This window comes from Megachile rotundata, chromosome 1, assembly GCF_050947335.1.
Source record: "Megachile rotundata isolate GNS110a chromosome 1, iyMegRotu1, whole genome shotgun sequence".
Lineage (NCBI taxonomy): Eukaryota > Metazoa > Arthropoda > Insecta > Hymenoptera > Megachilidae > Megachile > Megachile rotundata.
The window spans coordinates 7,924,403-7,936,220 of record NC_134983.1 but is presented as its reverse complement, the minus strand read 5'-3'; the positions used below and the strand labels follow the sequence as shown (position 1 = coordinate 7,936,220).

The following is an 11,818-nucleotide window of genomic DNA, read 5'->3' as shown; positions in this document are numbered from 1 at the left end:
TATCTTCTTTTGTATATTTCATTCTCAAGCTGAAGCTTTTAGCGTGACGCACAAGAACTGGCTTAAAATCACCTGTTGATCACTTAACGGTACTTCGCAAAAAAATCTATTAACGAAATTAAAGTTGGGTCTCGCAATTTAATCAACCACTTCGAAAAGGGGTTGTCACCACTCCTTTTAGTTAATTTAGGATAAATTTTAGTAATTTTTATGACCCTATTTTTAGAAGTATTTTATGAAATATCAAATTTTTAGATTTTTCAATTGCTGAATATCTATATTTGTAAAATTAGGAACTGTTGAATTTGTATTTTAAATTTCTAAATTTTCGAATTTCCACATTTATAGAATTTCTAAATTATCCTAAGGTTCTCAAATTTCCCAAATTTCAAATCGTCCAATTTCCCAAAAGCTTAAATCTTCAAATTTCTGATTCCAAATTGCAGAGTTCCCAAATTTCCATATTTCCAAATTATCGAATGATCAAATCCCTAAATTCCTTTTTCAAATCACCCCATATACACATACCAAGTTCACAAATTACCAAATTCGAAATTAACAATTTTCCAAAGACCCAAATCTCCCAAATCCTTGAATCCTTGAATCTTTGAATTTTCATATCCCCAAATTCGAAATTTCCACCTATCCTGTCCATCGTAACTTTGAATCCTCAAACCCTGAATCTCCAAACTTGCAAGCAGTGCAAGTTCACTCACAAAGATTGCCATAACCTTACAGAGTTACAACCATAAAAAGGAAGCTAAAATCATTGACCGGCCATCGAATCGGCACCGATCGTAAAATGTGGCCAGAAGCGATATGTCACGAAGGTGGTCGATGGCATCGTTTCTCGTTCGCCAAACGAGGGGTCCTCGAGACCAACAGGGATCACGACACCGTGGTCGGGAACAGGTGGAGGGGATAGAAGAGGCACGCAAGAATTATCCCTGAAGAGTCGAAACGGAGAAGAATGGGGAAAAGAGAAGACATCAAGGAGGATGGGCACCAAGTTGGTAGGTTGGTCTGGTTGCCGACCCCCACCCTGTATATAAGCCTTCTTCTGCCGGCTTCGTCTTCAGTCTTTCGGTTCGAACGGCACACTGCGTGTACAATCCGAAGAGATCATCATCTGTTCGAAACTTGCGATTCGTTTGGGACAATGGCTTGTTAACGGAGCCAACGCGCCAGGATGCTCGGCCGTTTGCGCGCCGCTTTCTTCAGCCTGGTACGTGCCCCATATACATACACAGGATTACGCTTCGCGAGAGTGCATCTGCTCGATTAGACGACGATAGTGAGATTAACGTTCGATGACGTATTGGTATGTCACAGTTTGTTAAAATAGTACGTCAAAACTGTGCAGGTACACGTATGTGCCGGTTAAGAATGTACTTCAAACGCATGTATCTTTCGCGATTCAGATGCTATGCAGAAGCATCCATTAGGGTGATACTTAAAAGTCAAACTTTTAAATGTTGCTAAGACTTACAAGTACTAATTAAATATTATTCCATTTGCCATGAGGAGGCATAGGTGAAGTTGTCTTACCTTGTATGAGATTTTAGAATATGCTTATTTGTATTTTTAATGACGGATGCGTGTAACAGGTAATTTCTGAAATTGTCAACATAGCACCAGAAGGGGATACATAGTATTTATTCATAATAGTTAAACAATTTTTATGGAAGTATTCTTGAATCAACATTGTCTAATGAATTAATATGAATGTAAATTGTAGATTTATTTCGTAATTTTGAAAGGTTTACTTTGTATTCTATTGGTAAATAAACATAAGTATGATATGCAATAAAATAATTGCATATTTTCTCTCGAGAAATACTTATAATAGCTGAATCTTCAAAATTTATTTGAAAAATATCAAAGATATTATTTTAGACATGTTACTTATACGTGTAATTAACTCTCATAAAAAAATATTTTTTTTTATCAAATAAGTACTACCCTAATTTATAAGCTTCAGATTCTACCTGAATAACTTTTTAGAAATTGGTTCAAACAATTTGAAATTTTGTGAGAAGTATGACAAATTAGACTATTGCGTAATGTCTGAAGAGATGACAACAGTTAGAATAGCAATTTTTATTTATTTTGATATTCATGTGTTTACACCTTCTGTAATTGCAGTTAGAGAGATACTACAAATTGTGTGGAACGTGTAGAATGTTTCATACATGGTATTTGGCCGTGTGTGGAATTCCATACTAGAAAATTCGAAGAGCATTTTTTCAAGTTTGCAAAAAATCCTAAGCATTCTTATTTTCACAAATTTTTTAATTCTGAAATTTACAAAACTACAAATCTACAAATTTACAAATCTAGAAATTTACAAATATACAAATTTGCAAATTTACAAATTTACAAATTTACAAATTTACAAATTTACAAATCTACAAATTTACAAAACTACAAACTTACAAATATACAAATTTGCAAATTTACAAATTTACAAATCTACAAATCTACAAATCTACAAATCTACAAATCTACAAATCTACAAATCTACAAATCTACAAATCTACAAATTTACAAATTTACGAATTCTTAAATTCTATAATTTAATTATCGAATTTTCAATTGAACACTGATACCAAATATGTGAAACTAGATTCACGTGGCAAATTCCTTGAAATTAAATCAGTAACAATGAGGTTAAGCGTCTACGTTAGGATCTCCTGAACCTAACCTTGATCAAATTATCTCATACTGTTTAGATACATATATGTTACTACTAAACCTGAAGCAGACACTTTTCTAAAAATGTTTTAAATCTATTTTATAAATATTTCTTTTCATGCTTGACGTGTTAAATTAATTTTTCACAAATATTGCGATGAAATTAACTATTTGGATGTAAAATATAAATTTCCGCTCAGTAAGAAAGTTTGTTATATTAACAATCAGTTGGTTGTTCCTTGTTTGCATATCAAACATGATATGTTTAAAATGAAGTTAAGTGAATATTAGATTCCGCTCTGGTAATGAATTTACATATCGTAGAAAATTGAATTGTACTTTAAATTAAATGTTACGCAAATGTAATTCTCAAACATTTCATCCAAAGTTAAACACAATTTCAGTACGATTGTGCTGCGTATTATATTCGCAATTAAAAGCATGCTTTTTCATTGTAAATTCAATAAATGTAATTAAAACCTTCTGATCAAAAGAAAACCAAAATCAAAAATATCGAAGCAACCAGAATTATATAATTTCAAATATTAAGTATTTTATTTGGCACATCAATCACGATGACACTTTCGTTTTCACTGGAAGTGAAAATTTTTACCGGAACGATTTCTCACACTATTCATTAACGTGATCGCAAATCATTTTCCATAAATCATGCAAGCGGACATTAGATAATTTACCAGTAGTTATATAAATTTATAAATTTTCAAGGAATACAATTTTCAAATTTTCTCATTTTTAATTTCTCAAACTTCGAAGTTTTCAAATTTTTATATTTTTAATTTATCAACCTTGAAATTTTCAAATTTTTTCACTTTTAATTTCTCAAACCTCGAAATTTTCAAATTCTTCAATTTCCAATTTTTCAAACCCCGAAATTTTCAGTTTTTCATTTTCAATTTTTTCAATTTTTTAATTTCCAATTTCTCAAATCTCGAAATTTTCCAATTTTTTCATTTTCAGTTTCTCAAACCTCGAAATTTTTAATTTTTTTAATTTTCTATTTCTCAAACTCCGAAATTTTCAAATTCTTCAATTTCCAGTTTTTCAAACCTCGAAATTTTCAAATTTTTAATTTTTAATTTCTCAAACCTCGGAATTGTCAAATTCAGGAAACTTAAAATTTGTATATTTAGAAATTTTCAAATTAAAATATTTAGGAATTTTCGAGTGCTATAAGTATTTTGTGTATACAAACATATAAGTATATTAATGACTTACCTAGTGATTGTCCTAACTCAGGTCATTGACCTAAATGTTTGACCTAACCCAGAATTCAAATACCCAATAAAAGGCAGTATTAAATTTGCAGCAGGGCTCGTAGAGACGAGTATCAACAATCTATGATTAAGAAGGCAAGCGGTGAATTTATTAGACACATAAGAGACAATGATCGTGCGTCGATCTCTTATGGTATGCATCCTGTAAATATAGCGATGATAGGCGTTTACACCTGCGCGTTTCTTGCATGAAAGCGAGATTCATGCCACGTCTCGACGAAATACCAACGAATTACGAAATAAAGGCATACGTCGATTCGACTGCAAATAGAAAATCGCAACCGGGTTAGCGATGATTCTCATGCATCGTCCACTGCAACACGTGTCACTTTCAAGACAAAAGTGAAAATAGTTGTCCCTCTTCGTTTCTAGTTTTCCTTCTCCTTCGTTAAAGTCTATCAATGAATATTATCAGCTTTTTTATGGAAGCACAATGGCTACTTATGCGAATTCAATGGACATTTCGAAATAATGAAATCATGCAATTTGCATAAAACTTGAATACTTTTAACGTGGAGCTTGGATTTCAAGGACTGTTAATTATTATACAGGACGCAGTGAGAATGAACATACAGTAACTGTGTTTATACAAAAGCTATCAAGAAAAAACGGAAAACTTTAATCGGACGTATTTAGAAAATTATGAAATTATCAAATAAAATGTTACTCGAAAAGAATATCACTTTATGTTTGATTTTATCAGAAAATTAATTACGAAGGCATAGAAGATGGCATAAAAGTTAACACAGAGGACAAATTTAGAACATGAAATGGAGAACCAGTTGTTCCACATTGCGAACTTTTCAGCAAATCAGAAATATTTGAACCGAAAGATGAAAATGTTTCACTGAGACTGTTGAATGTTTGCAGTATTTGTAGGAACGATGTATAATTTTTTAATGGAATTGTGTATCATCCCACAAAAGAAAAAACTTGATAAGTGAACATTTTCAAGATCAATTTTTCTATTGATTTTTTCCAAATTGATTTTAAAAGATAAGAAGATATATTTTTGTGTAAACGTATGGGTCATTAAACTTTCAATAGATGATAAGTAACATTCGATTCATTGAACATCGTACACGAACCAAAGCGAAGGATGATTACACTGACATAATGGAAGAGTCGGTATCGTAATGGCAGGGGCTCGAGCACGCGAGAGTTTCATTGATCTTGGCACTCGTTCGCGATGTCGTTGCACTACATTTCATTCATAACTCTCAATGCCGCGTAATAGTGCTATTATGTTCAGGTGCAATGGCGTGTTGTTGTTGGAGCATGACGCCATTCATTCGAACGCTCGTCGATTGCCCTCTCATCGAGATAAAACTCTAATATGTATAATAGCAAATATTGATATCGTTAGCTGTAATTATTTTTATATTTTAACTGTTTTCCAAGAACAATAAATACAATATTAAATATCCTGCACGGATAAAATTTGTAGGTGTACATATTGTAAAATATGGGAATCATTATTATTTTGATGATACGTAATAATTCATATACAAAACTAAATAATTATCACATTATCGATGTCGCATTTTACCATAAATATTTTCTTTTTTTATTATATTATTTCTTGTATTTTACTCTTCTTTGCGAAGCTTCTGATTTGGCGCGCTTTTTAAATTCATCGCAAACTTACTAATGTATGTTAATACGTTATTGCTACATTTGACTGCCATTTTATTTTTGGTCATTCAAATATTACTTTTAGGAACTTGTATTTGCAAGTTCGTACAAGTTTACACAAGTGTACATAGTTTAAATAAAAACAAGAAGAAAATGTTAAGAGTTCATGTATTAATTAATTTTCATAGAATATGCAAATAAAGTATTACGGAAAATAACAGGGCACCCTGTACACGTAATTTATGAGACTTATAATAAAAGTTTGACGCGCAGAGTCTTAGAAAAAAAATAAAGGGCTTGTGAAATAATAGTCAATGGCTAACACAAGATCTGCTCATCTGTTAGAGAACTTCCATTACGAATAGATCCCTTCTATCGAAAGTCTGGCAATGATTGACGACTACCGGTTGAACTATAGTCTGCTCCGGCTCTATCTTCAATCAGTAGAAATTATCTCTAGATACAATCCGTTTCTACTGTTTACAAATCCAGCTAGATACAGCGTTTAACTCTTTGATACGGCTAGTTAAATACAAAAGCTCAGCTAATTTGTTCCGGTCCGTAGCTGCCCGTTTGCCGCGCTTTTACGATACCGCCAATTGGCAAATTCACCTGCGCCATCAGTTATTAATTCCAACTAACGTCTTTATGAATTCCATTCAAATTCGTGTCTTTGACCTCGTAATTACGATCATTCACGTCAGTACCCTATAGAAGATGTGATGGATAGTTGGCGTTTGATTTCGTATCGCATATTGAGAACGGCGAATTAAGCTTAAGAGAGATGCTATTAAACGTTCTGGAATAATTTATATGCTTGGAAACTATATGCACTTTACAAAGCAGCATTCCTAATTCATTGACATGAAGAAAATATGTATGAATTTGAAAATTTCAGAAATGAGGGATTTGTGGATGTGGAGATGGAAGAATTCAGGAATTTGAAAATTCCACTTTTTAGATTTGTGAATTTACAGATTCGAAATTGGAAAATGTGGGAGTTCAAAGTTTGAAAATACCAAAATTTCGTGTTTGAAAATTTCTGACATTAGAAAACTTGACTATCAAATAGCTATCAATCGATTAGGAAGTATCGAGAGTGTTATTCGCTCATCAATCTTCTACAGAGTTACAGTATATAGAAATATAAGGATCATTATACAACAATACAGAGAACAATCTTTCACAAACGTATGTGCTCTTCTCATATGTCCGAACAGATGATGACATATGTGAAGTGTATGTCCAGTAAACATGCTAACAGTAGCATACCTTCAGTCATACTAACAGTTTTAAAAGGTTCAAAGAACATTGTGACCTTAGAAATCCATTATCTTTTATAAATTCATAAATGGTATTTATGAAACAGGTTTCTCTTTTATATTTTCATATATTTTACTTATTTATAGAAAACGTTTACATCCCTTAAATGTCACATTAAGTTAAAACCTGAAATTATTCGACTGATATATTTCAATTTGATTTAAAATTTTGTATTGGATTCATATTTCGATTTGATATATTTCAAAATAATATTCGTCTTTTCCAATTTGTTAATTTTTTCACAATTAGACTTTCATAAAATCACGAATTTAAAATGATTACTTGACCTAATGAGACCTAACCATTTCGAAGTGCTGCATATCATTAACAGCAGTAATTGCATAAAATTGACAAAAGTGCTCGATCAAAATAGGTGACTAACAAGTTCTACCTGTTCCTTTGACGCTATTGAAGCATCAAAAGGTACAAAGAAATTGCCGCTCGAACGCCTTAATAGAAAGTAATTTGTAATTTGCAAACGCACCTGGCTGCCAATTCGTCGACGTGTCTCGGTGAATGTAAAACGTTTAATACTATGACTCGATACAACGAATATAACAGAGGTTTCAAGAGACCGTTCAGACACATTTCTAAAAGGTGATCATCAAAGCCAGTAATTATGTTTTATGATTTATAGAGTGTACGATGATCGATACGCGACGAGATCGCGATTACCCTTTTAAACACCGCGCCGTGTGGAAAATATCAAATAGCAATGAACTTTCCAACGCAGTTTCCAAAAGTTCAAATTACTCGAAATTAAAATGTTTCAGATTTCAATGGTACGAATACCTGAAATTGATTGTTAAAATTTAATTACTGCATTATTTTGTCAAAGTTTTGTTGCACTGCGAAGTTAATTGCTATTTCATTCTATTTCGTTAATAAATTGCGGTAATATTATTTCATCTGAATAAATTAAATCGAGTAATGGCCTAACGACATTTCCAATGCCATAATAATAATCTTCGTACCAATAACATAGCAAGGAAATTCAATTATATAGAACAGTTAAACGATTGTTAATTAATTTTGATGGAACTAAGTTATAGATAAACGGCGAAACTGTTTAAAGAAAATTAAATATTATTATTTTTAGCAATTCCATAGTGACCTAACCTCTATAATCAATCTAACATTGATACAATTCTTTGATTAATATTAATTAATAATTTTAGATGAAATTTTAAATAAAATTTTAAACAAAACCAAATCTATGTTGAGATTTAAATTTTTGTTATATTTTGATCTGTCATAAAAGAAATGTAATCCCTAAAAGTTAAAACCACTTGAGTAGGATAAAATTTATTATATTATAAAAGGATTAAAGCTGAGATATTTTCGAACAAGATAATAATCGCGAGTGATTAAAGGTAAGTTGAATCTCCACGTGACATTAAGTCGTTCGATACGATACAACATTTGTTTTAAAACAGCTTACTCAAGAATGTATAGATTAGTATAATTAATAGTATTCAATTACGCGCTTATTAAGCAATTCTGTGCAATTTAGCTGCACAACGTCCATGTAACAATGTTAAAAGGTTAACTGCAAAGAGAATTCTATCAGGGAAACATATCAATCATAAAATGGTATTGTATCCTCTAAAGATATCTTTGAGTACTATTATTTCTAACTATACAATATTGATTACAATATCCACTATTATTTCTGACTATACATCGCATTGTATTCTAATAAATATCCCACATATCGATTTCAATAAAGAACCCGTATAAACGTTAACTACCTTCACTCGAAAAATTAAAAACATTCCATTCCCTTTACGTTTTACTGAAAAAAAGAGCTGCGTACGGAAAATTGCAGACCTATGTCCATTCAACTCGCAAAAGAAAGGATTCCTATAGTTGGAATTTTGTAAAAAGAGGCAATATCTATAGAACAATGAAAAAATGTATAACTACAGATTGAAAAGCTTATTTCTGTCAATATATATAGATTAATATCATTAATGGAAAAATATAGGTTCATTGCCATTGTCAGAAATATAAAAATTTCTGACACCAAATGAACAAAGAAAGTACTTTAAAGTAAATATTTATTTTTCAGATAACATTTCAAAATCCTATATCTACAATTTGTCTGTATCTTCCTTAAAAAGAAACCAGTGATATAGTTGAACCTTCGCACACTTGTTGCCACTCCGTGTTATCCTGACAATGAATCCGTGTAGATGATATCTAACCTAACTTTCTTTTCGTAATCCTCCCAATAATGCAAACGCCTCCATCTTGCCTGAATAGTACCCCCGTAAATGCTGGCCTTCTGATATTAAATTACTTTTTTCTCCCGCAATCGACCATTGTTTCGACGAACAATTAGTACGATTACGTTGATGAAGGAAGGAAAAAGGGGGAGAATGTCGCGTTCAATGGCGATTGCGAGATCAACGAATTATCTTGATTTTTGGAACAAACAATCCCTTGGTGTTTACGCGTCACTGTTTCAAGGACTGGAACGGTTCCTGCGAATGACACAACGTGCATGTACTAACGCGTGTGATTCACCTATTACAAAGTTAATCTTTAGAAAATTCCTAATGTTCCTTTTTTATACAGATGCTGGTCTGGAAGCTTTACTTTCTTCAGTTTTCATTTGGTCTTTTATCAGCAGTCTGTAGCATATTAACTGATCAGACGATTTTTTCTAATTATTCAAGTATATTCGTGTGAACATACTTCACTTTATTTGAATCGAAACGAATCTGAATGAGATCGTCAATAATTCTATGTCCAAAATTATATACCAGGTTACAAGTTTAAATGAGGTTAATTAGAATTTCAAATGATAATATAATGATAATAAATGAATGATATAAGTGTAACATGTAAAATATAGGAGTGTTATACAGGGTGACTCACAATTAGTGTAGGACCCTGAAATGGAGGGTAGCTGACGTGATTCTGAATAAGATTTCCCTTTGCAAAAACGGGGTTTGAAGCTTCGTTTTTGAATTATTAAGGAAAAACACGGACCAATCAGTGCGTGAGGATTATTACGCGTTGGGTTACTACGCGTTGGTTAACTACGCGTTAGATTACCAGGCATTAGATTCCTACGCTTAGAATTACCACGCGTTGCATTACTACGCGTTGGACTAATACGTGTTGAATATCCACGCGCTGGATTACTGCGCGTTAGATATCCACACGCTAGATTACTACGCGTTTGATTACCACGCATTAGATTCCTACGCTTAGAATTATCACGCGTTGCGTAATTACGCGTTGGATAACTACGCGTTGAATATGCACGCACTAGATTACTACGCGTTGGATATCCACACGCTGTATTACTATGCGTTGTATTACTACGCGCTGGATTACTACGCATAGGATTACCACGTGTTGCATTCCTACGCTTAGAATTACCACGCGTTGCGTTATTACGCGTTGTATTACTACGCGTTGAATATGCATGCGCTAGATTACTACGCGTTGGTTATCCACACGCTGTATTACTACGCGTTGCATTACTACGCGTTGGATTACCACGCGTTGGATAACTACGCGTTGAATATGCACGCACTAGATTACTACGCGTTGGATATCCACACGCTGTATTACTATGCGTTGTATTACTACGCGCTGGATTACTACGCATAGGATTACCACGTGTTGCATTCCTACGCTTAGAATTACCACGCGTTACGTTATTACGCGTTGTATTACTACGCGTTGAATATTCAACGCATGCGCTAGATTACTACGCGTTGAATATTCAACGCATGCGCTAGATTACTACGCGTTGGTTATCCACACGCTGTATTACTACGCGTTGGATTACTACGCGTAGGATTACCACGCGTTGCATTACTACGCGTTGGATTACCACGCGTTGGATAACTACGCGTTATCCGAAGCTGTCGCTCTCGCGTCTGCGCATGATCCTCGCGCTCTGATTGGTCCGTGTTTTTCCTTAATAATGCAAAAACGGAGCTTCAAACCCCATTTTTGCAAAGGGAAATCTTATTCAGAATCACGTCAGCTACCCCTCATTTCAGGGACCTACACTAATTGTGTGATTCCCTATATATAAGTATTATATTCTATATTATATCGTATTTCAATTTTTCTCACATTAATCATAATAGCACTATAGTTGTAATAAACTATGTTTGTTCAAACTACGTTTATGTGTACGATGACTATGTGTTATCGGTACCAGTAGCACTCTACTGTTTTTTTGATGTTCGAGTATACAAATTTTGTATAGACGGTAACTTTCTCCGAATAGAAACCGATCTGAATCACCCTAAACTTGGCTGAGCGCGTGTATCTGTTCGAATGAGGCTGGTAAACTCGAGATAAACGATCACTGGGCCAGAGGCCTGGCTACGAGCGATATCGACGTGTTCTATTACACAATTCGTCGTTGACTTTCACTGGACGATGATGCGCCGATTCCTGTTTCGCGATGCACGAGTCACCGATCAAAGATTCACCGATTAAAGACCCATTTACAGAGATGTGAATAAGCTTTTGGTTCACTTTATTTCGCAATCGGTAATAAACAATATCACAGTTTGTAATGAGTTCATGAATAATTCTACTAATTATCGAACGTACGTGTGTCTTCTTATAAAATGCAGAAAATATGAAAGGGATGTTACCACTTTAAAATTATTGACAATTTTTTCCGTCATAAAAATTCCCTTTTTGCTGTGCAAACGTGCTTATAGCTTACACGTATGTAACGTTGTTTAATATTTTCGTTAGTTATCTAGATTAATGTAAATACTACATGGAAGCTAGAAATAAGTAAGAAATATCATGTAATATGTATTTTGAATTCGTTTCGATGTCCTCTAAAGCTATGAATAAAAAAATGTATGTTCCTATTTAAAAAA

General features: G+C 33.2%; 1 protein-coding gene across 4 annotated transcripts in view; it reads left to right on the top strand.

Moving 5' to 3' along the window:
• The first annotated feature begins 802 nt into the window (after positions 1-802).
• LOC100881701 (uncharacterized) overlaps positions 803-11,818 on the top strand; it is a 32,102-nt gene continuing 21,086 nt past the window's right edge. For 2 of the 4 annotated variants that reach the window (XM_076534628.1, XM_076534606.1), the window contains exon 1: positions 803-1,225. In XM_076534628.1, the coding sequence (XP_076390743.1) occupies positions 1,190-1,225 (36 nt within the window). In that variant the 5' untranslated portion in view covers positions 803-1,189. The remainder of the gene's footprint in view (positions 1,226-11,818) is intronic. The other 2 variants (XM_076534615.1, XM_076534620.1) reach the window with 2 other exon arrangements.